Source organism: Orbicella franksi, chromosome 1, assembly GCF_964199315.1.
Source record: "Orbicella franksi chromosome 1, jaOrbFran1.1, whole genome shotgun sequence".
Classification (NCBI taxonomy): Eukaryota; Metazoa; Cnidaria; class Anthozoa; order Scleractinia; family Merulinidae; genus Orbicella; species Orbicella franksi.
This window is the reverse complement of record NC_138145.1, coordinates 22,332,560-22,358,796: the sequence shown is the minus strand read 5'-3', so window position 1 is coordinate 22,358,796 and position 26,237 is coordinate 22,332,560. Positions and strand designations below refer to the sequence as shown.

General features: G+C 38.0%; 1 protein-coding gene across 1 annotated transcript; it reads left to right on the top strand.

Annotated features, from left to right (window-relative positions):
* The first annotated feature begins 159 nt into the window (after positions 1-159).
* Positions 160-25,828, top strand: LOC145497475 (uncharacterized). Its single transcript, XM_081477279.1, has 17 exons — positions 160-577; positions 4,077-4,154; positions 4,862-4,975; positions 5,302-5,358; positions 9,023-9,128; positions 11,082-11,239; positions 12,048-12,127; positions 12,987-13,112; positions 13,891-13,963; positions 14,114-14,210; positions 17,067-17,117; positions 18,074-18,136; positions 18,543-18,593; positions 19,619-19,708; positions 22,051-22,122; positions 22,684-22,971; positions 24,742-25,828. The coding sequence occupies exons 1-17, from the start codon at positions 506-508 to the stop codon at positions 24,870-24,872; spliced, it is 1,707 nt and encodes a 568-aa protein (XP_081333405.1). The 5' UTR covers positions 160-505; the 3' UTR covers positions 24,873-25,828.
* The last annotated feature ends 409 nt before the right edge of the window (positions 25,829-26,237 follow it).

Sequence of the window (26,237 nt, the reverse complement as noted above, 5' to 3'; positions counted from 1 at the left end):
CTTACAGGTATGGGCGGTATTATAATTTTATTATCATTGTTATCAACGTTTTATATTTTACTTTGCTCGCCATCTCCGGGAGCCATCTATTATTTTCAGACATCTAATCGCTTAAATTGTAGTGAAAAAATAAATAAACTAAAATTAATAAATGATTAAATAAGCCTATTATAGTTGTCCATGTTGTGACTGACTAGCCCACTCTACCCTTGAAAGGTTGGCTTTTAATACAACTTCCTGTTGCTCTGCTGAAATTTTTGCCCCTTTAACCTAGGACACGCAGGGATCGTAAGTTTCAAAATGTTGCGAGTTTCTTGAAAGAAGTGTGCGTGTGATAGACTTAGATGCGTGACGGCCGTCGATTGGTACCAACGAAAGCAAAGCAGTAGGTTCGAAAACATCCATTACCCTCAGCAGGAGCAGCACTCAAAATAATTTTGTCACGGCGGATTGAACAAATTCGGGCACTAACAGATTCAGACCGTTCACTAACTTACTGTAATTTATGGAAACAGCAGAACGTACCAAGGAAGCCAAGTACATGGAGGGATATTTGGAGTTAAAAGAAGCGTCGAAGGTAATCACAAATTGATATTTTCAATGCTTAGTGTTGTGATGTGTCTGATATCAGTGACTAACATGCATGTTTGCCTACCCGAGGTGTAAGATAAACAGCAGACTATAATTAAATACGCGAAAAGCTCAGGTAGAACTTCATACTCCAAAGCGTTTGTAATGATCGATGATCTGCTTGTAATGTGTATATCAACGTGATGGCTGTAATGGTATGGGCCACGGTAGCGGAATGACATGTTATTTTATTGATCATTATCGGTTGTTGGAGAGGAAACAGCCGCCCGCTCGGACAACAGTTCGGTGCGATACGAGTGGACGGTGAATACTGATGGCAGTAAATATTGTGCCGAGTAGAGTCTTAAGTGAATCTGTGGCGAGAGCTAATTAGTCGAAAACGAACTGCATTTTATTCCGAGGAAGAAGAAGGCATTTTGATTGTTTGAAGTCACGGTTTTTACATAGCTTGGGTCAATTAAGGCAAGTATCTTTCTCAAATTACGTATTCCGACGTTTCACCACAGTCTGCAAAAAATGCAAACAATGTGCTTTTTTCTGATCGCCACAGGGTCCCTTTTTCCTCGTGAAAGAAAATGCATCGTAAAGACAGAAAATTCTTAGAAAGGAAGTTTGGGAGTCGATCGATGATGCGTTTCAGCAGGTTTAGACAAAAGCTTGAGCTACACATCCAAAAAAAATCCAAACACAATCAACACACGAGAAGTGTGGTCTATAAATTTGTAATATGGCTAAGTTTGGCCAGCCTGTATCTCCTACAATTGGATTCGAGTGGAATTTCACCGCATGTACTGAGAAGTAATTTTGAGCAGTAGTAAGTATTTTGTATAAATGTAGCTCATTACTATAGCCAAAAATAAGTTATTCAGGCCATTTGCCATAGCTGAAAAGACAACCTGAAGAGATGTCAGGGGTCAATATCGGACAAATCGTGACATCACCCCTCCCCCGCAGTATCCACCCTTTTGTCAGAGTGGAGACTGGACTTTTGGCACGCTTCCGCTCTGTTTCAGTCGTGTCAGTGTCGTTGGTGTGAACACAGTTAGTAGAGGGAACATAGCTAGTAGAGGGAACATTATGTGAAAGGCGATTGAAGTAACTAGATAAACATTGTCGTAAACAGTGGACAGTTGCTGATCAGATACAGGAGATACAAGAAAGGTTAGTTACATGCAACTAATATACAAGAAACTGCTCTCGGCAAGCCTGTGTTCGTCGGACTTCGCGTTCTGTGATTCCGTCATCAAGATTTTGGGTTCATATCAGGCGCTAAGCTTATAATGAATTTCAATTATGTTCACAGTAATTTATTGACGGATAATTTTTATACAGAATCTGTCCAAATTCTTTCAGCGTTTTCGTGTCGAAGAGATCAAAACATATGTGATTTGGGCTGTGTGCACGCGCGCGAAACGATGATCAAGAGGTTTTCAAAACCGGCGAATGCCTTCACCTCAATTGACACCTTGTGGATGAATTGGCTTACTCTATTTCCAACCTCCAGGTAATCTATTCATTGATCTGTTGATCTGCACGACAAACGTGAGAAAGCCGTGAAAATTTGCTTTTTCGCTTGACTAATCGTCAAATAGACTTTGTTGGGGGAACTATAACAACAAGCTGATAATTTATAGACGACTTGCTGACCACTTGTTGAATAGTGTATCTTCTCTTCCGAAGTATCTGCAGATATAATTGCCGGATTGGATTACAAAGCTAAAGGTCGGAAGATCGAGATGCGATCCTTTCGGCCAATGCAGAATACCGGTTCTTGAAAAGGTTGATAGGTTTTTGACTTCTAAATTCCATACATGTAATATGTTTTCTACCCTAGCTTGACAATAGTGATTCAGACTGGTTTATATTCACCTCACGTCGAAAATTAAAAAGCGTGCAAGGCTTTGAGATTTTGTGATGTGAAGGGAAAAATAACATTAGATTGATGTGTTCACTTCCAACCAAATGCTTTCCTTGGGCTATGAATGGGAATTGTATGGTTGACATGACAGACACAGGAAATAGAAGCTTGCACGAGCTCAGTGCGGAGAGTACATGCAGATTAAGTTAGCTTGAAGAAGTGACTAAGATGCACTGAACGTGAACAAACTAAAATTTAAATCATTTCAGTCATTTATATGATCATATAATTTAGATCCATATTTCAGTTTGTGTAGCACACCAGAGTGATGCAGCAAATTGATGAAAACTCATGAAAATGCAGTAGTGCACACTGAATTATTTAAATCTGATACTTCTTTTTGATTTGCCAACCAAATTAAGGTTAACTGACATAGATATGCATTTCGGTCTTGAAACTGGGGACTTGTACTGAGGGTAAAGATTTACAGGGAGTTGAAAGGAAAAAAAGTGGTAACACAATTTTGTGACCAAAATTGATATTCTCACCAAGTACAGGTATACTTATGCTCTTGCACAACTTTGGACTAATGGATACAGCCAGCTATCAGATTTGTCAGATGTTCAAGTGGAGAGTTGTCTTTCAGTAAGATACCTCCCAAACAAAATTTGATAGTCATTCAGTATCTAGAGTCGATAAAATCAGCATGAGAAAATATTGAAATTAATTAGTGTCAAATATTGTCTTAGAATGATCCAGTACAGGTATCAGTTTCACCAACTGTTTCACAAATTACTGTTGTAACTACAAACTGTCATTTCTTCTTGTAGTGAAGGACATTTGTATGTAGAGATTACTTCTATATCAATTTGCTCGAAGCTGAAAGTATCTATGTATATTTTTCTGATATTTGTTAAGTTGATTCTGTTTGTATCTGTAAAAAATGTGTTCACTGTACATTGGATTGAATTTAACAGGCTAATGGTGTTATTTTAGTGTCATGTTACATGTACTTTCATAAGTAGATTATCAATAGGCTTTGTTTGTGAGTAGCTTATGGAATGAAATTTTTGCTTGGGGTTACCCTGCGAGCAAAGCCTCCTGGCTCACAAGGTAGCTTAGAGTTTACAATGTACTTAGAAAGATAGAAACTTATTCCGTAATAATATTTAGCTGGATCATCTATAAGAACTTGATTTTATAACTGTTATTCATGTAATTTATTACAAAGCTGTGTATTGTTTCACCATAGGGTAAATAGGGAGTTTTAGTCAGCAACCATATAATCAGGGCTCGAAAAAGTTTCCGTTGGGTTATCTGGGGCAAGTAGACTTTCCTGCCTGACAAGTTATTTTTCATTCTCACTTGCCTAATTGGCAAGGACCCAGGCAACTCGTTGACCAATTAAATAGAAGAAGGAAACTAAGACTTGCCCAGGGCAAGCAAAATTTGAGAGGGTGAAAAGAATTTGAGTCTGAAGGACAAGCTGGAATTCAAGTTTTTTTTTTTTTTTTTTTTGAGCCCTAATAATTAACAGACAGGTAGCAATTAAATTTCCATTGGGATTTGCCTTGTGTGAAGAGTTTAAACCATACATATAACTAAAAAGAGTGTGTTCATCTTGTAGTGGGTGAATTACTGGGTTGTAATTCGTGGATTCCAGCTATTTTTCTACAAGGATTCAAACACTGACATTAAGGAAAATGTAAGTACAAAATTATATTAAGTTTCTATGTATTGAACAATTGCAGATTTACTTGTATTTAATTTTATAGCAACATTGCACTGCTGCAGTAAATTGGGGGTGTTTTATATGAGACCTAACCTAAAACCTGCATTTCCAGGGGGAATTCCTAGTTTACAAAGACAGTCAAGTTAATAGACCACTTTCATAAATGGCGGCCAATTATAAATTCTTTTGCAAGTATTAAATTTACCCTTACTAACCTCATTTTGAAGTTGGTAATTCGAAAGAATTTTTCCTCTGAAACTAGGTTAGCAAGGTTAATTTAAATGCATACAAAAGAATATTAAACCGGCAGCCATTTATGAAAAGGGTCTATTAAGGCTTTCATCCTCAAACAATGTCAACAATAATAATTCATTTTGAAATGAACAATTCCAAACTTTAAGCTTCATTTTTTTTTCTATTTCTGGGGACCAACTTTTAAGTAATAAAGATTACAGATTGGGAGAGACTACCTGGTTGCAATTGTTTCATTCACTAGTTCAAAGTTTGCAATTTAACTGAAAAATAATTTAAATTATCATCACTTTTATTTGTACACTGTATGTTTCGCTGAATACTTGCAGGCACAAGTACTGATTTCTAAATTAAATCATTATTTTAAGATCTTGTTAGTGTGGGCAGGATTATACTGACCTTTGATTGAAATATGGTATTGTTTTCAGATTCAATTTCATCTGGACTTAGGTGCAAAATCTAACTTTGTCACTGGTAAAAGCAGCAAAAACAAATTTGAATTTGAAGTCAAAGTAGAACGTAGTAAGAAATATTTATTTAGGGTAGGTATATACAATTTTGTACATTGTCATGAATAAGATTGTTGTACAGTTTTATGTTTTATTTGCATTGAAGCACTGCCTTTTTGAAAATATCTCAGCTTAACCTAGGGTAAATTTCAGATTAAAATGAGAAAAGTCTAAAGTTACATTGTAACATCCACCAGGCAAGTTGCTATGTTATTAAACTCACCTAAAGGACTTTATACATGTTGTTGTCTGGCATGACCTGACAACTGCTGGATCCCAGTGAAATAAGAGTAAAACCATTGATAAACTATCAACTGTTTGTGAAATATTTCATGATCCTTTGTTTTCTTGTCTTACAGGCAAATACAGAGGCTGACCGTCTTCAGTGGGTATATACATTAGGGCTTGCTGCCCAGGTAATCTAGTCAATATTTGAATTACTAACTCCAAGGCAGTCAATTTAGTGGACCAATCATAGCTCAAAGCAAATGAAGAAGCTAGTCATAAAAGGGGATAAGTGACGATTTTGGTTGCTTTTCTTTTTTCTTGCTCCAAATTAGCTGAATTTTTGCATGTGGTCTTCAATGTAATAGAAAAACGTGTTCCTGTATTTTTGCCGCTGGTTTTTGCTTCGCTTTATAAAGACGCCGCTAGGAAAACCGAGTGGTTTTTTGCATACGCAATATCCTGAAAACGAAGCAAGGTTTAGCGCAAAAACTACGGGACATTGCTAAACATACCTAAACAAAACTCTATGCGAAATTTGGAGCGTTTTCGACAAAGTTCACTTTTGATTAAAATACCTAACGCCCTTTTCCCGCCGAGGCTGCAAATAAACGAAGCCGGGCCTTTGTTATGATAAACAGAGCCGATCCTTTGTTATAATAACCAAGCCAAGCCTTTGTTATAAGTCGAAGTCTCGCCTCGGTTTATCATAACAAAGGATCGGCCCGCCGCGACCGCAGGGACTTTGATCTCACTTAGAAAGCAGCAAAATGTGAATTTCACGCAACATATAAGCTCAAAAATGTTGATTTTAGGTCAAAAAAGGTTTAAATGTTGATTTCACGTTAACGCGTGACGGCAAGGATGTTGGTTTCACTTAGAAACTAGCAAAATGTCAATTTTACGCAGTGCATAAGCTCAATGATGTTGATTTCAGGTCTAAATAGGTTAAAATGTTGATTTCACGTTAACGCGTGACGGCAAGGATGTTGGTTTCACTTAGAGACCAGCAAAATGTCAATTTCACGCAGCACATAAGCTCAATGATGTTGATTTCAGGTCTAAATAGGTTAAAATGTTGATTTCGCGTTAACGCGTGACGGCAAGGATGTTGGTTTCACTTAGAAACCAGCAAAATGTCAATTTCACGCAGCGCATAAGCTCAATGATGTTGATTTCAGGTCTAAATAGATTAAAATGTTGATTTCACGTTAACGCGTGACGGCAAGGATGTTGGTTTCACTTAGAAACCAGCAAAATGTCAATTTCACACAGCGCATAAGCTCAATGATGTTGATTTCAGGTCTAAATAGGTTAAAATGTTGATTTCGCGTTAACGCGTGACGGCAAGGATGTTGGTTTCACTTAGAAACCAGCAAAATGTCAATTTCAAGCAGCGCATAAGCTCAATGATGTTGATTTCAGGTCTAAATAGGTTAAAATGTTGATTTCACGTTAACACGTGACGGCAAGGAGGTTGATTTCTCTTAGAAACCAGCAAAATGTCAATTCCACGCAACGTATAAGCTCAAAAATGTTGCTTTTAGGTCAAAAAAGGTTTAAATGTTGATTTCACGTTGACGCGTGACGGCAAGGATGTTGGTTTCACTTAGAAACCAGCAAAATGTCAATTTTACGCAGCGCATAAACTCGATGATGTTGATTTCAGGTCTAAATAGGTTAAAATGTTAATTTGACGTTAACGCGTGACGGCAAGGATGTTGGTTTCACTTAGAAAACAGCAAAATGGTAGGAGCCCATGATGGGCTCCTGAAAATGGTAATTTCACGCAACGTATAAGCTCAAAAATGCTGATTTCAGGTCAAAAAAAGGTGTAAATAAAAATAAAATGAAACAAATAAACATTTCAATAAACACTTTTTCAAATACGGCAACGTCTTCAATGGCTAAAAAATCACGAGATAAAACATAGTTTTCGACAAACGCGATCGTAGCTTTATGTCACGCACCACCATAACTTCCAAGTTCAAAATGCGCTGGTACCTCTTATGCCTGATGAGGACAACAACTTTGGCGGCTGTTTAGTTTTGGATTTAAGAATTTGATGACTCCACGTGAAAACGCTCTATAAATAGGGCTGACAGATTAACAGATTAACCCTTCTGCGCAACGTACGGGTCTCCATACATCTGCATGTCCCCTGATCCCAGAAGCTCAAAACACTACAAATCATGCCGATTTGAAATAAAATCAACGCAAACTGGATCACAGATCTGTTACAATCGATCGCCACTTGCTGGCCATTATTATGTTTAAATCTAGTTACCAGTTCGAGAAACGTCCGCAGAACGTAATTGCAATGCATGCCGGGAAGGGTCTTTACACCTCGTGCGCGGGAAGACATGGCGGTCGATACAAGACAAATTTTATAAGTCTAAAACCAGTTCTCGCTTTCCAAACTTTGACGCTAGCAACGCTTGGCAAATGGGCCACAACTCACCAGAGGGTATTTTTCTTGGGCAAGAACTGCTCTTGGACTTTGCTACCTGGCTCGATCTGACTTCGAACGCCGATAACACGATTACGGTATATCAGCTGCCTTCGAAGTTTCAGAACACATTTTGATTCTTTAAAACGTGCTGATGACTTACGGGTTTATCGAGGCTTTATGATGCCTCTCAACCACCAGGTAGGCACACAAGGTACTTTAAAACAATGCTTAAGATATTAGTTGACAGAGCTCTAATACGGCACATCTCTTTTTTGTTTGATGGCATTTCGTTTGACGCTCGATCGATTCACGTGTTGTGTTCACGTCACAATAACCGGTGTAAACAATCCGTTCCCAGATTTCCGCTCTATATGCTGTGGGATTTGGTTTTGACTTCATACACTATAAACAGTCTGCCTGTTTGCTGTTCAACAAATAAACTCCTAAAGACACGGCTAGGAAAAGCCAAGTTTTTTGCCTACGTTTTAACTCGAAAACAAAGCAAAAACCAGCGACAAAAATACAGAACCACATTTTTCTATTACATTGAAGACCACATGCAAAAATTCAGCTAATTTGGAGCAAGAAAAAAGAAAAGCAACCAAAATCGTCACTTATCCCCTTTTATGACTAGCTTCTTCAAATACCTCTACATGTAGCCAAGATAAAGCTTAGGAAAACATATTTGAGCATGTCATGATTGGTTTTGGTTTTACTTTTGATGGGATGCAGGGTTTCATTACAGCAGAAGGGCAACTGGTTTTCACAGGCAGGCAAAACTATTTAAACTGAACTTTTTTATTAGAAAAACTTTCTGCTGGATGGTCAAATCAGCCAGGCAAAATCATCCTCGCAGCTGGTCAATTTACCCGGTGCCTGGCCCTCAAACAAACCCCTGGGGGTGACAAAGTGGTGCAAGTTTTGTAAAACGAGAATGTTGAATGTGAATAATTTACAGTTGTTGACTTAGAATGTCGACTCAGTCAGTGACTTCTCTAGGTGAATTTGGTTTCTGAAATTATAAGAATGAAAATTGGTGATAATATTAAATCAATTGGCATTATTTTATGAGTGCTTTGAATTTGGAAATGCTAAAATTCCATAGTATATGTACAGTAACATCAAGCACAGAATGTTATATGGCAATCATTTGGAAACTGTTGGATAGTGGAGATGTCAAAGCAGCCAACAAACAACTTTTCACTCAACTCTGTAGATGCATGACGTCTACTCAGGTTGTTTGCACTGTTAGCCACCAACAACAGTTCTTCAGTAGAACTGTGCTCATCTGGATGACCAAACTCTTGGAATTCAAAACCATTTACTTAAAATGCATGATCACTTCATGTATGTCTGGAAAATTTGTGTATCAAAAGTGTTGTAAACTTTTGTGTGGTTTTCAGGGAAAGCTTCCACCAACATCATTTGCTTGTGATCCAGATCCTGGTGACTCATCAAACAACAATAAAAAATCTCTCACTAGAACAACCTCAAACCAATACTCAGAAGGTAAATTCTGTTACCCTTTTTATGATTATTGTTTATGATTATTTATGATTATTATTTAGCATCCAGGGTGCTTATATTATTTTGGGAGCTGAATGCAGGGTGCTTTTTGGAGAGAGGTTGTTTATTAGGGATAGACTGTTCACAGCCCTCTATTTTCTTGTATTTTTATGCGATTGTTGAACACTCTGATAGAATCGCGAGAGAACTGGACACCAGTGCAAAACGGAAGACTTGACTGGGTAGGTGGTGGAGACCGAGAAAAATAGAGGGGCTGTATACATCTTTGGAAGAAAGTGAATTCCCATCGGTTGAAAGGCGAAAAAAGTGTCATCACCTTGACACCAGCTGATCATGATTGTGTCCAGCTGCACGTTTTGCGGCTTGCAGCAGTTGTCATCACTAACATGTGCTGTGATTCATAATGGAGCAGTTGATTTTAAAATACTGTGGAATCCTGTTAAGAGAAATTTCAATGTCTCTTTGCTCAAAGATGAACAGATAGAGGTTGCTGTTCATCTCCTTTGGTCTAAAGAAGTTGTTGCAATTTTGCCTACTGGCTTTGAGGAAGGTCTGATATATCAACCCTATGCAACGGCAAAAGAAATGCAAATGTGCGAGTGTTGAACTGACAAATGTAAGAGATGAAAGAGCTTAGGATTCCCTCCATCGTTGTTTCAACAAAGGAGGACTTGCTTCTGCTGATTGGAGAAGTGAAATACAAACTTGTTTTCCGAAGACAGGGGAGGACTTTTTGGATGCAAAATTTGAAACATGTTACAGAATGAAGATTCTCTGCTAAACAATTGTGTTACGCTCATTGTAGTTGACAAATGCCACATCTTGTAACGCCTTTGGAATAAACTCGCCACAGATATGTAAGACATCTTGCCAAAATTCCCCAAGTGAATGGCAAAAGAATGCATATCCTACAAAAATTGGAAGGAACGCTTGATTTCAGCTTTTTCTCCTTTTAGCAGCTTTTCTTGGAGTTGAAGAAGTCGTCTGAGATGACGTTCTCAACACGGGAACACACGTATGTGTTGTTGTTAGCAAACTGATACTTGCAATCAATTAAACAAGCAATTTACCGCTCAAATTTTACTGGTCTGATTTAGCTTATTTGTCAATGGGTGGAGCTGTAACAAGGCGATAACAGGGGGAGAAGCCTAATAAGTCACTTTTTTCCAAAGCTGTCTACAGCCTCTCTATCCTTCTTGCTCGCTTTGCTCGCAAACCCCACGCCCCCTCTGTGCGTACTTCGCGCTTGCTTTGCTTGCTTTTTCTTTCACATGCATGAATATAGAGAGGCTGTGAACAATCTAATTAGGGAAGGGACACTTACTCGTTTTCTGAGTTAAAACTCAACTGTCAAAATAAAAAGCCTCTTTGGTTTCAGGGAAGTTTGCTCTCACTTGGAAATAACAGTCAAGATAATTGTTTTGTCACACAAAACAATTGGTGCAATCAGACACAACTTTCTTTGCATGCTGAACTCTTAGACACTGAACTTAACTGAGTCTAATGAAACTTTGATATTGTTTCTTATTAATAAGTACATTTTCAGGGCTGTCATTACAGGTACATGTAAGTTTTGAGTAACCTGTAGCCTTGTTCTCCACATCCGTACCAAACTTGCTATGTTGTGGGCAAATTCTATCAATGACAGGCAATTTCCGACACTTTTAGCATCACTTGAGGGAATATTACATGTAAGTGTACTCAGCTGTAACAGGTGTTACGGGTGAGGCCCTTGATGACAGCCCTGCGATTTTGTATGGCGACTTTTGCCAGTCACTGCATGGCGCTTATGGAGAGACCCTGATACATGTACATGTGTACTTACAGTATAAGCTTAATGTAGCATTGCAGATTTGTGTGGCTCTCTCAGAGTGGAGCTTAAAATATAAATTTGGAATCCTTGTGTTAATAGAGTGTTATTGTTATTTTGTGTAGTACCCAACTTTCATATTAGTCCGGATGTTGCTGGGGTGACTGACGAGGAGATGCAGAAGAAAATTGTGAACATTAAAAAGCATAATTCATTCAGCAGCTACTGTAAAAATTTGGTGGGACTTAAAGACAAGCGCAATAATAAGAGCGTTGACACTGAGGTGAGGAACATTGCAAGGATGTGTTTCTCTATGCATAGTCACCATTACAAATAAAACAAGCTGTGTATCAAGTTTTTATAGATTTTACAAGGAAGAGACTGCTACAGTTTTTGGAATATGAAAATGTATGGCAGACTTATTGAAATATTACAGCATGAATTAATATGTGGGCAAAGGATATGTAAACAATATTTTCTCAAGTTAATAAGTTACAGTGTACATGTAGTTTCCTGCACCTGCCACTGACATGGAAAACTGTGAAATTAAAAACTCAACCAATTGCATTCACTGTGCCATTGCAACTATCTTAAATGGCATTCTTAGGAACTTTTTTTTTATAAAGTCTATGTCTACGGGTTTACATTTAGGACAGTCAACCCATGAGCACTTGAACTTTGACATTTTTGTGGTGACGTTAGAATGCAGGCTCTAATTCATATAATGTACAAGAATAGCATTTTTACAGTGTGGACATGCTTAATAGGAAGTGCCTTCTTTTCTCTAGTCACAAAATGTACAAAAAACAAGTTCAAAAAGTGAACTCACTGTTTCAGTGCCGTCACTGTATAAGTGCAAGACAGATGTTGGTTGGGTTTTGAGTGCAAATGTTATTCAAATTTCAACAATTCTTTATTAAGTTCATTCATATATTAATGTTTTATTCATGTAATTAATTATAAAAAAAATTTACATCTGGAAATGATGATACACAGACAAAAAATGATTTTATGTACCCGTGTTTAGTGTAATTAGGTGCATAAAGATGCAGTGATATATAATTATGTAAACTGTCTTGTTCTCTAAACAGGAGAGCAGTAGACCTGAGCCAGTACAAGCTGAGGCTGAGGCAGAAGCATATTATGATCCTTTTCCAGGAAGTAAACCTCCGTAAGTAAAAATTATATGTGCTAGCAGTTCATTGTGGCATTACTTCTTCTTCCCCCACTTCTATGCTGGATGATCATTAATTTGGGGAATAATGTCAATTTTCATACAGTTAGCATTGTCTGAATGTTAACTGTGGACCTACAATCCCAGACAAAAGAGTTGGGACACAAAGCAAGTTCTCCCCTCCCCCCACTTTTAATGTTGATGATCAGGTGATTTTTTCCCTTTTTGTTGGAAAAAACACGATATTTTCCAATATTGGTTAGGGGGGAAGGGGGATACGTGATACAGCTCAAGTGTCCCAACTATTTTTGGCCAGGATTGTAGCTATTAGAACTGTTATAAACAGACTCCGAGAAATTAATTAGCGACAGGTTCAGTTCAGTGCAAAATGCTAAACTGGAAACCATACATCAACTTGTGGGGCAATTTGAATTTTTAAATGTAATCCCTTAATAATAAACCTTCGAGCATCTGAGTTTCCCTCAAAAAAAAGAACATCTGTTTTGACAGTATTAAATTATTGTACAATATTTATAGGCCTGGGGTGATGTCAAATGTTATCATGTTTTTTGCATGGAAATAATTGGTTTTAATTGCTGCATGCGTAATATGTTTGTTGGTGAGGTCTGTTTGTGTTCCTCGTTAACTCTGTTAAAAAAAAAAAAATCATTTTTAAGCTATCACAATCCTTGTTGCATTTACATGTACCACTTTAGAAAAGAGAAGAAATCTGGGCCAAGTCTCATCTTGCAATGGCTTGTGGGACCATCACTGAACTATAGTGTTCACTGTAGGTTGAGTTCAAACTAAACTAGTTTGAAACAAATTGACCTATAACATATCCATTGTTTTTTAGCTGGTATTTTGGTAAGTTAACAAGGGAGAATGCTGAGAAGATCCTTCAAGAGCATCCTCCTGGGAGTTATTTGGTGCGTGACAGTGAAACAGTTAATAAGCCAGGTGCTTATACCATCTCCCTCAAGTAAGTTGCTTTTTGCACGCATCCCAGATATCGCACTTTAAGGAGAATTTCTCACAAATTATTTTGGTATTAGATTAGCTTAAATAGACATTCAGCGTGTTCTATTGGTAATCCACAAATTTCAGATCATTTCTTTCCCTTGTATTTGCTATTATTAAAATAGAAGATGATTGTGTGACATTGCTCTTGATAATGAACAGTATTCTAGATTTTTGCCTTACAATATTTAAAATTATGAGTTTAAAAAGAATTGACTACATTACAGTACTTACTGTTAGGTCCATCAACTTTTCTATGAAATATCTTGGCCGCACCTCATCAACTATTCATTCATAGAAAACCCAAAGCTATAATTCATCAAATCTTTCCCTCAGGAGATTATATGTTACATGCACATTGTGTAAATTTTTCAGTCATGTACTCTGTGATAGTTGTTACATGTGCAATATGGTTGACAAACCACATTGGTGACTCCGGGAAATTTCCATACCTCACCACAGTTGGCGTTAGATTTAAACTCCCCTCCTCCTTCAGGGTTCTCCCAAAAATTTGAACTTTGGAAGTAGGCAGAAAAATGTTTACTACGTGGCACTGAGCATTCAGAACCTTGCAATCAAAAAAGAAAGAAAGAGGCACTAAATATGATTGTAGTTTCCATCAAATATGTTATGTGATGACAAAAGCATAACCTCTACCAGATACTCTATATACTCTGTATATATGTAGTTACTAGTAATTGCCATGAACACTACTGATAATAATGTGGTTTATCTTCCAGACACAGAGAAAAATTCCGACACCACAAAGTTGAAACATTACATGATGGAAACCTCGTAATAAAGACACTTGAGGTGGTGTAATTAAAAATTTAAAGATGTACAGTGTAACTTCAGTGTGAACAGCCATGCATTATGTTCAGATGAGGTCAAATGTTTCATATGGCTTTTTTGTTCAATACATGACTTCAACACATAAATTTGTATTTATATGGTCTTTTGCAGGATAAGGCTTTCCCTAATCTTGCAGCTCTAATGAATTACTTTACCAAAAGTCAGGAAAGAGAAATACAGATGGCACCTGTGTATTGCGAGGACCAAGGTAGAATGACTGCATGAGACACTAACTTAAGTAACTTTACCTTAAAATTTGGTACATGCATGTATCATGCATGTATGTACAATACTATTATATAAACAAAACATAACCACTCCGTTGATCATTTTCACGATCACGCAATAAAAAAATAAATTGAAAACCATCCGGTGGAAAGAGCTAAGAATTGGATGAGTTGCTAGTAAGCGGATACCCGTGTTATGCGCAAAGAACTCTGGGATCATCAGGGGGCAAACATTGAAAGTGGCTAGAAGAAAATGTATAGCGAAAAGGTGTTTCGATGTCCAAAAAAATGATTTTGAGGAGAGATCAATGCTTTTTCGCTGTTGTTTTATTGCAAAGGATTTGGGCAGTGTTGATTCATGGAAAGTGTAAGTTTTTGTTTGAATAACGGTGAAATATGTGATAAAATTTACCGATAAACTCCCTTGCTTGTGTGAGGTTTATTGTGAAATTTGCATTGAAGAGAATAGTAAAAATGTCAAAACACGCTTTATCTGGGGAGGCTACCCAGAGCAAATGGTAGAAAATACCCTCTAAGAAGTTTAATAATTATAAAGACAGAAAAGAAGCTCTAAAACAAAAATCGATAATGCACAAGAAACTCCTACCCTTTGTCATGCAACCGTCATTTACCAAAATTTGAAAAGCATAATCACAGACAAATAGCATTTTTAAATACAAATACTCAGACAGATATTCATGGAGCCACCATCGATCTGTTATAGAAAAGGAAAATCACTAAAAGACATGCTTGTAAAAGCAAAACGAAGGCCTTGAACAGCGCAATGGGCACACAGCATGAATTGCGGTGTCTGTCATCTCATTTTAATCAACCCCACACAGCACAATGATCACCACTGGGCTTATTTCCAATATTATTTGTATAACTGAGCTTCAAAATAGCCAAACGTAGCCTGTACACAACTTAAAAGGCTTTACTCAGTTATTTCCTCTCGATTTATACCTAATTAATATTGTAATATATTCAGACCATTACACGTTGTAAATTTCACAATAAACCTCATGCAAGCGAGGGAGTTTATCAGTCAGTAGATTTTATCACATATTTCACGGTTATTCGAACAAAACTTACATATTCCATGTATCAACATTGCCCAAATCCGATAAAACAACAGTGGTGAAAAATCGTTGATCTCTCCCCAAAATCGTCTTTTTGTAACTTGAAACAACTTTTCCCTCTACATTTACTTCTAGCTACTTGCAATGTTTGTCCCCTGACAATCCTAGAGTTCTTTGCCCAAACACTGGTATCTGACTAATTACTGGCAACTCATTCATTGTGATGTTATAGAAGATAACTAAATAAGACACAAATCCAATTTTTGGGCCTGTGCATATCCCCAAACTTCAGATATTCGTTGAAGTGTTTCGCAGAAATTCACAGAGCCCAGTATGAAAACGCCATGTTGGTGTACATCCATGGTACACCAATATGGCGGCCAGAAAATAATGTAAACATGTGGAACTTACTTTGGCTATCTAGGCTACTGATTATCAGTACTGAACAAACAAGCATTTACACAAGCACTTTTCCTAATGCTCTTACTTCTAAAAAGGCTCAAAATCATGAGATTGTAGCCTTGTGTCACACACCTCCATAGCCCTGAAATTCAAAGTGCTCTGGTTTCTAAGCAAAGCACGCTCTTGAACTGTGAAATTGTAAATAGATATAAATATACCCCCTCTTATGCCTGATGAGGATAAAAATGCTTGGTGGCTCTTTAGTTTTGGATTTTAGAAAGTGAAGACGTCACGTGAAAACGATCTATAGTATTTTTCATGTGCTTTGACTGGGTATTTGAGGTTACTGTATACCTTTAGGGGTGCCTCACATCCAAGCGATGTAGCACATCTGGTTTAAACTGTAGATACCTAAACCCCTATATCAAACTACATACATGTAAGCTTATATAACTTGCTATCAAACTATACCAAGTATTTTAAGATAAAATGAATTGTGAACTTTTCAATGAGTTCTAAATGTGTCACATCCAAATCACCGTTTGAAAGCTACAAGTCAAAGGTAATTTGTTCATTTGCCCTCAGATTTGGCCAATAGCTAGTTTGAGATATGGATGACAAAAACTTGTCTGCAAATTTTCTATTTTGAGATGTTTTTTTTCTCTCTGAGAATGATTTTTGTATGGTCACTCCATGTCTTTTTAATCCTTTTTCGTGAATATTCTGTAACTTTTCACTGAAATTCAATATGGCAAAAAGCAGAGATAATTTTTTAGTGCTTTGGGTCTGGAAACTAAGGAACAAATTAAATTAGCTCTAAAGGTATACAGTAACCTTAAACTTTGGTTGAACTGCACTATCCACTGTTGCGTAAAGACAAAACAGCTCTCCGGTAGTCTACAGTCTCCAAAGAATAATTCATACAGTTTGTAAATAAGCAAGACATATATTATATCTCATAACACAAATAGGGCAACAATTCTGAGTGCAACCTTTCTCAAAAAATGGTTATATTTAGTGTCAAGCAATGGGCCATTTCTGAGTTACCATCTGCTGCTGTGCCAAAAGGAGTCTTTGTGTGAAACATTTGAGATGAAAGTGTGTTAACTGCAAGTTCATTTTTATGCAAATCAGTCTTTTTTTTGTGCAAGAAGTATTGCACAAGGACATAAGGCCCTAAGAAGTGGTCTGTTTCTGTAGAGTAATCTTGAGCACTTTATTGCTTAAAGTGAATTTTCGAATTGTAGAACTAACACAGACAGTAAAATCATAACTAGGATAATAATTATTATGTTATTAAAAACCTGGGTTAAGACCAGATTTGATGATAATAACTCGTATTTTTTGCATATGCAGTTGACAATGGTGTCAAAGCCGTTCAACCAGAAGGTTTTGAGCCAAATGATCGTAAGTAGATGTATTTATGATTTCATTGTAATATTGTTGTTCACATAACTTCCAGTGAGTCAACTACGGTTGAACCACTGCTAATGGAAAACTCCTGTAGGCAGACACCTCCCCTGGGCAGATGCATAGCTTTGAGTGATCATCTTAGCCACATACAAACACTAGTCATGTACTTCAAACTTTCCACTAGTGGAAACCCCCCTAAGTGGACACTTATTCTTGTCCCAAGGGTGCCTGCTTACAGGAGGTTCCTCTGTGTTTAATACTTTCCCAAACTGCAGGACAGAAGTGTGTAGTTGTCCAATGTTAATAAGAGTAATAACTTAGACATAACGTGACTATGGTTGCTCAATTTGACATTGATTCTGTTAAAATAAAATTTTGTTCAGTCACATTAAGTAGTTACAAAATATTTATGGTAATTTACAGTGCAGCCTTGGTGCTTAGCTTGCGAACAGGGATGTAGTTTTGGCTGTCAGTTGTCTCTGCAAAACTCCAACAAGTGACGGAAATGCGTCTGCATTCCCATACTACCTGGTGTAAGGCTGGTGAATAATTCACTCAAGATTTTTTGTTGTCGCAATTGAACCCGTGCTTCTGCATTGTACTTAGCCATCAAACTGTGAAGAAAGCTAGGGCTGTTGGTGGTGAAATACTGGGGAGAGGGGGAAGGGAACATTGGAATTTTGGGAATTTTTGTGCCACAGAATATTCATATGTTCAAGTACACTTAGCTTGGCCCTTGCTGACTTTTGGTGAAGTAATTCATCAGAGTTGCAAGACAAGGGAATACCTTATCCTGTGAATCATGTAACTAACCTTGTGAAAAAGAAGTTTTAAATATATTAAGTTGTTTTTGCAATTTAAAAAATGCAGTTTAAAATGGCCCAGTTTTAAGTTTCCTTAAGCTTCTTATTTAGATGCTGCTTACAGTCAAAGTGTTATTATTGTTGTAGCACGTCCTCCTGTACCTGGATGTGAAGACAGACCAAGCAGACCTGAGAGCAGCAGTGGTCATGGTAAGTATTCTGCTTATATTACAATGAAGGGTGCAGTGCCATTACCTCTTGACAAAAATTTTGATTGATTTTTGACAACCTTGTTATTTGTACATGTACGTCTTTGATCACTTTCTATTGGGTCTCTTTAAAACTGGCAGATCAAATTTGCTAGAACTATGGGAGATAGAGATTTCAATTTTCAGAATGCGAATATATATTGAGATTGAAAACTCTTCCTCTGGTAGCTCTCTGGTGTTTTGACTGACCATTTGAAACAAAAGAGATCAGAAAGTTGTGAAAAAAATGTTGAAGAGCGACTATGCAATCTTACATGTAATTTAATAAGAAGTTTTTGTTTCTGTTTCTGTGTGGGTAGTAAATTTTGTCCTTCAGTTACATTTAAATGTCTTCTTTACTTTTTCAGTATTCCCAGGAGCAAAACCCTCATATGAAAACTTTCCAGATAAACCGAGAGGTATCATACTTCTCTCTATATTTGCTTGGTAAATGCTGACCACTCTTGTAGGCCACCCAGATCATGTGTACTTAAAGGCATCCACAGTTGCGTGTCGATTGATACCCTTGATTGACCCTCAATCAACACTCCATCGACATCTCAATTAACACTCAATTAACATCTCCATGGATACTTGGTCAACTCTCAGTCAACATCTCGGTCGACAGTCGGCCGAGAGTCATCTAATTTTCACAGACACGCCTTCAAGTGTCGATTGATACACATGAGTCGGTCAACACTCTTCCAACAATGGACCAACTGTTGATCATGTGTTGACCGAGATGTCGATCGAGTATCAATTTAGTGTTGACTGAGGGGTAATCGAGGGTATCGAGCGACACTTGACTGTGGATAGCCTTTAGTATGCATGATTCGGCCACACAGTGCAGGCTTACCTTAGCAGACACCTTGATCTGTGCTATCATTAGAACTTTGTAATTCAAAGCCCCTGTAAGCAACTGTGACCATCAACAATAATATACTACATTGTATACTAGAGGTATTTTATTATCAAAAGAAAGCCTTGGCTAATGTTGCATGCACTTGAAGAGGATTTATGTTAAAAATATCGCAGTGAAAATGATGTTAGTCAAAGTTTAATTCAGTAAAAGCAGTAAGACTGGAATGTAGGAACCATTCTGACATAAACTGTGCAAAGGTTAAATGTTTTTTGTGATAATGAACTCTCTGAACTAGCTATATTAAATGCCATCCGCCTTTCTTGATGGTTTGTTAAAAGCAGTTCTTGCTGCGTTTATGACTATTTCTTCACTACATTTTGAAAGTTTCTTTGCCACAATTCTATAGTTAACGTCGCTTTTGCTACTCACTTGCTGTAGATTTGTAATTTTAATCAGCTAGGGAAAAGAAAAACGTGCACTAATTACATGAATTGGGTTATTTTTGTTAATATTTTGTCCAACTCCCAATAACAGCTGTGAACTATAAAATCTTATCATGTTTTATTATTACATTTTTTTCAGCTAAACCACCTCTGATAAGTCGTGTAACGTCGCCTAACCTCACGATCTACGGATCTAAGACTCGCGGTTATGAGAATTTACCAAACAAAGGTACCGGTATCGAAACTCTTTCTCTTACAAAATTAAAATAACAATAACAATAACAGTAACAGTAACAGTAGCAGTAGCAGTAGCAGTAGCAGTAGCAGTAGCAGTAGCAGTAGCAGTAGCAGTAGCAGTAGCAGTAGCAGTAGCAGTAGCAGTAGCAGTAGCAGTAGCAGTAGCAGTAGCAGTAGCAGTAGCAGTAACAGTAGCAGTAGCAGTAGCAGTAGCAGTAGCAGTAGTAGTAACAGTAACAGTAACAGTAACAGTAACAATAGCAATAACAACAATAACAATAACAATAACAATAACAGTAATAATGAAGTTTTTTGGGCGTATTAAAAAAAAAACTCAATGCGCTTACATTACTATTACTAAAAATCAAGTCCATGATAGTGTTAAGTGTCTTAGTCTGTGGATTAACACCATTCAAATGGAATCTGTTGAGCTGTTCTTTCATATGGCACAGTGTTTTGTTCAATATGTTACAAAATGAAACCTGGAATTTTTGTTTCGTTTTGTTTTAATTTATTTTTAGTCGGGCAGGTACAAATTTGGAAAGAAACCTCCGATTAGTAGCCGGAACACTGTCCCTTTAATTTATCACTATGAAGAAAACGTTTTCTGTAAGCCCTAGCCTGCGTAGCTTGGCGGCTTTTAAGCAATTTGAGCGCGCTAGAAACAAGAGCCAAAGCCGCTTTGAACGTGGGAGAGGACTAACAAAAAATGTCGATAATCCGTGCAGGCGAAGTACAGGCGGTTTCTCAGTAGTCTCTCTCCCAGGCTCCTCGCGGCTTCGCCGCACGTTTACGTGACTTCTCTTAAGGTGGCTCCATGGGGTAATCATTTATGACGTTGCGCGCGCAAAGCCAAGTGTCATGTTCTGAATGCTGTTTTTGCATTCGCTTTCACACGTAGTCCTCTCAAACTTATTACATGTAATAAACAATGATTAAATAGTGTTTTGCTATTATCTCTTTTAAAATTTTGGGATTTAGTCTTAAATAATAAATGCCCCCACCAAAAAAGTTTTTTTGCTGTTTTTATGGCTTCATTTGTGATTTTCATGAATTTCCTTCGGTGAAATCTTCCAAATTTTTTATATCACTTCGCCTCCAGCGGGATACGAATTTTAAACACGAAAAAAGTAGGGTTTGTAAAGGCAGTTTCTTCGATATTTTTAAATTTATGTCTTTTACCGCTGCCAAAAATCTTGTCTTATAAATTTCCCTGAAAAACGAGCTCCGACTAAAGTAGAATATTTTCTACTAATCTGCCAAATTTTACGGAATTTCACCGAAGGAAACGCGAGAAAATTCACTGTCAGTTTTGCTTTTTGTGCTCATGTTGACGTAATAAAATATCGAAAAACACTGACGTTTTCCTTTGAGCGCGCGCAGATTACTTCCTCAGCGCTCGCGCGATCGTAAAACTATAGGGAGCCACCTTAAGGTGGCCGAACACAGTTTTCGCGCGCGCTTTTGCTGATGCAATTCAGCGCGCGCACAAGGATTGCAAAAAAACAAACATGCCGTCAATAGAGCGATCATTTTATTTACTCAACGCCCGCAGTATCTGTGCTATTTTTCTCTATAATTGAACGCAGTGTATTGATGGCTCTAGTCTTTTATCACAAAGATATGTTAGAAAAGTTAACGATGCAAAGAGCCCAGCAATTCTCAGCTTTTTCTTTCTTACCGAAAAATTTGCACTCTCCGAAATACGCCTATTTCTCGAGAACCACTCATTAGAATTTCCCGAAATTTGGCACGAAAATACTTTAGGAAATAAGTAGTTGGAGTATTGAAAATAATTGAACTTTAACAAAGGAAATTCTAGATATTCCAGTGAACCTTCAACAAGAGATAATTTAAGATCTCTCTGTTAAATTATTAGCAAAATGGTGTTAACTTGTGAGAATCGTTACAAGCTTGTTACATGCAAATTATAAAGAAAATCTAATGACAAGATTTTCTACAAATAAACAAAACCGATTTTAAAGGCCCTATCTATTTTTATTCATGTTGCCATGGCAACGGCGCATACGTCAGCTTAACCATCAAAAAACCAAAGTTTGTGTTGTTAACTTGCTTGCTGCCATTTTTGGTGACCGAGAGATCAAGGGTTTTTAGAGAAAAAGGTGAATGAAACACAGGTATCAAAAACTGTGTTCAGCCACCTTACTGGCTTCTCCGCTTTGTGCACTCGCGCTCAAATTGCTTAAAAAATTGCTTAAACCGCCAAGCTACGCAGGCTATGTAAGCCCGATTACAGCCACTCTTTTGAACAGGAGTTCGCGTTCCTTGAAATCGAGCCTAAGATTTCTGTGACTTTGCTCCTTTGATTAACAGATAAACGTCCAGTGGGCAATAGAACCCCACCACCTGAACATCCTCCTGGTTATGAGTTTATGAATGATAAAGGTTTGTATGGATTTTCCAGTTTGTAGGACTAAAACCTCTGGTTTCTCAAGCTTGGTCCGTTACTCGTGTCACGTCTGATAGGTCACGCCTGTCACACTTTCCATTATGAACAGCTAAACGTTTCGCATTTGCTTCGTCACGCAAACTGAAGACCGAATTATACTTGAGACAATGAGAGCTACCTTCTGTAATGAGCCAAAACTGAACCTAAGAAGTAATGTATCAAACACGAAAGACCGTGTTTGACCACATTTCCAAACACCGAGAAGAGAGTTGAAAATACGATGCGCAGCGGAGTATTTTTGACGAACTTCGAGGTGTTTGGAAATGTGGTCAAATACTGTCTTGAGTGTTTGTTATACCTTTTCAATCGAAACCAAAACTAAGGAGAACACGGAGAAATAAAATCGTAAAAATCCATGCTAATTAAGATCAGATATCCAAACACCGACGATTTCCTTTGTTTAAACGTGATGAATTATTAATGAATGTGACAAAACCACTAAAAAATACCGGACATTGAACATGACTTATTGTTCTAGAATTTCTCTATTTCCATAGGTGCACCTGCACCTGCACCTGCTTTGCCCCCAAGACGACCCACATCCAAGGTCAGTGGATACGAAAATCTTCCTTCTAAAGGAGCAGAGCCGTTGCCTTCGAGAAAGCCCTCGTGCGAAGGATATGCTAACCTTCCGGCAAGACAAGACAGACCTGCTTCCAATGGACCTCCACCTCTTCCACCGAAAACTCCATCACAAGGGCTTCAAGGATATGAAAATTTACCGACGAAAGATGCAAGTAGCTCACGGACAAGAAATCTTCCATATGAGAACATTGGAGCAAATGGTATGGTGTTCTATAGTGTTTCTTCAGTGGATCTGCTAGGTAGTTGCGTCAAACACTAGAGTCGCGGCGGCCGGGCCAAAACTATACACCAGGCAGGAGAGACGCCTGACAGAGTTAAGCTTAAGAAGGAACCATTTTTCACACTTGAGATGAATCTCGCAAGCTCATTCCGGTCACTTCTACTCATGTGTAGACAAACAGCAGTCGAAACGCTTGCCAAAACACCTATACAAACAAAACAGCACTCCATAATAACAGTTACTTCACATTTTTTATTTAAATTTCCTTAATCTGCACTCATTAGTCATTCGTTGGAAGGTTGTTCATTGAAAATACAGAGTTTGGAGATGTTATTCTGGACAAGAGTAACGTTTTATTGCTAGCATCTGGATTGTCAACACAAATTCTTCTTAAACTGATCTCCACCCGTTATTTATGTTAGCTACTGGGGAAAATTTGATGATTAATCCCTAGAATTTGCTTCGTGATAATTTTGTAAATTCTCATGACCTGAATGTATGTCTTTTTACGTTTATTCGAAGAGAAAATAGATAACGATCACAACTCATATTATCACTTGTATTCTTCACCATCTACGGGTATATTACGAACTTACAAAGTGACCACCTCCCAGATGGCTTGATAGCTCAGTTGGTAGAGCACTGCACCGGTATCGCAGAGGTCATGTGTTTGAATCCCGTTCAGGCCTGAATTTTTTTTTAGGCTTTGATGTCACAACTGCTTAAGGACGGTGCCTACTAAATACAAAGGTTTTTGCGCCGGGTTAGGACCACACGGAAAAAGTAGATTTTTGCAAGGGCTGCTGGAATCCCCGAAGAAAAATTGGGGTTGCCATGCATTTTTTCGAGATAATTAGCCTTAAATCTCAACAAAAATGCTGACATCAGCACTTTTCTGAAAAAAGAAGGAAAGGATTTTTCATCACAGATTTCCTTAGAATTTGCCTTTACAGACAGAAAAGCAAACACATTTATAAAGATTTTAAAACTACATGGTGAATGGTAACATAAAAATCATTTTTGGTATTTTTCAATAACAAAATCGTTTGCAACGGCGCTTTTAGGGTCTCTGACAGCTTTCCTCAGGTTCAGCTAAAATACAGTCTAAATACCTTTTGCTCACAACCAGAAACTAATGACGTGTTGAATAGGCTTGCCACCTCCATTTCATGACAAAAAATGTAGAGGTAGCCACGCGTTTCTTAAAGTTACTGATCTTTTTTGAAAACTTTTACGGTACCCGTTACATATTTTCCTGTGACCTCCCCACTAAGTCAAACATTTGCGTATCTCGAACTTGTTTTGCACGCGCACTACGCCATCTGCAGGTGCATGTTTGCAGTTGGATTTCAGTATAATTTCCGACAGATAACAGCTAGTTTTTCAGCTGGAAGATGTTAACAGTTATTGCTGAGCGATATGCTGCTATTCTGGTGTTCCTGGTTTAAGTACAGGTTCATAAAACTTGATTTGGTCACAGTGGGAAAATTTTGCTTTCATTGTAGTCGTGTACTTGGTAGCGTAGTTGATTGCGTCAGTGTCAACCCCAGCGCGGGCATGGCGCTTAAACCTGCCTTGTATGATGCGCAGAACATGTGCGCACCAACAAAAGTAGGCACCGTCCTAAAGTTGTGTGCATAACTGCGATGATCAATCATGTCTTCATATCTTTCTCCGCAGTTCAAATATATGACCTTTCATATATTTACTTGTAATAACGTAAGAAGTTGTTTTTGTTATATTCCTTCAGGCCGGCCACACTACCCCCAAGGAAGTATGATGCCCAAGTCATCCGCTGGACGACAGCCGGCTCCATTCAGACGATCTGCGACGGTTCCAGCTCATATTATACAGAATACCTTAGAGAAAGGAACCTACTGACTGGAACTGAGGGGAGGGGTGGTAGTAGAATCTTTTGTATATGCTCAACCAGTAAAGAGCTATAATCTTAGAGAATAACCGCAAAACCCGGACACATCTGTCTTTCAAGTAGTGTGCCTCAGAGCTGTATCAATCAAAAATTTTAAGTAGATAACAATCTTATTGTAAGCGAAGATTGTAGTTAGCTGTGGAAAGGGTGTTTACGAGGCATTTGTATATGGGACATTTGTACATGTATAACCGGACCCCTCGGGAACTAGACTGGACTGTCCCTTCTAACCTTCCAAGAAGCTGAGAATTAGGGGGTACAGTGCTGCATTTATAACCATTTGAGATTTAACCACTTCGATCTACAAATCCTGTTTATACCGTGGTAGACTGACCAGCCCTTCATCCGGAACATTTAAGGACCTTTTACGTTAAACATTTATCAGACGAACCTTTTGTCGTTTAATAGAATGCTGCCGAAACTGAGCGCGCATGCATTTTCTCGTGTATCAAATTCTCGTCGTATCCAACAATGACTCTTGGGGATTTGAGAGAAATGTAAAACGCGCGAGAATACGGTGCAACGAGACCAGCCGTAAAAGGGCATCACGCAGGGATCTCGCCAGAATCGTACCCGCTTGGACCAGATTTTCAACCCGTTGATACATGACATAAATCTGTTTCATTTATTTTCTTACGATTTCTGTGTTCAATAGATAAAACATTTGATTATGCTGAAACAATTAGACTAATGTAACAGTGAAAAAGAAAGCAGAATGTGGTAAACAGGACTTGTAACTGCTAACCTGTATCACAGAGCCACACATTAACGTGTAAATTTATCACTAAAACGACAAATATATTAGAAATTGTCCGCAAGGATGTATAGATGAGTATTTTTGTTTGTATATTTTTGTTAGAATGAACTCTTAAACTATTTTTGTTTAATTAAACTGTCATTACAACTATGCTTTATAATCCTTTTGCGCGTGTCTCGCGGCTTACCAGAAAAAATGTGTGGTGTGAACTAGAGACAGAGTCTAACAAAAAAAAAACTGGCATATTGTGCAGGGTCACTGTACATAGTGCCCCTGTGAACGCATGGTTTGAATCCCAGGGTCAGTTTAGACAGTTAAATGTTACAACAAAGCCAGGGGAAAGCCAAAGGACGTGACCCCCTTTTTTGCTTCGTCACGCAATTGTTCGTCCCCAATTGCGTGACGAGCCATGAGACACGTCCGCGTAGGCTACCGAGGATGTTTTACTTCACGAATTACACTTGGGCCTTTCGCTCTTTCTCGGGCAACGTTTCCACATTTTTCCTGACACAGCTAATACATTTTCCGCCGCTATTTTACGTTCGTTTGAACGTAGCGA

Coding starts and splice junctions, on each gene's coding strand:
- LOC145497475 (XM_081477279.1), top strand. CDS start 506: ATGGAAACAGCAGAACGTACCAAGGAAGCCAAGTACATGGAGGGATAT. Junction 14,211..17,066: donor TGTGTATTGCGAGGACCAAG/GTAGAATGACTG, acceptor TTGCATATGCAG/TTGACAATGGTGTCAAAGCC. Junction 22,972..24,741: donor TGAGAACATTGGAGCAAATG/GTATGGTGTTCT, acceptor ATATTCCTTCAG/GCCGGCCACACTACCCCCAA.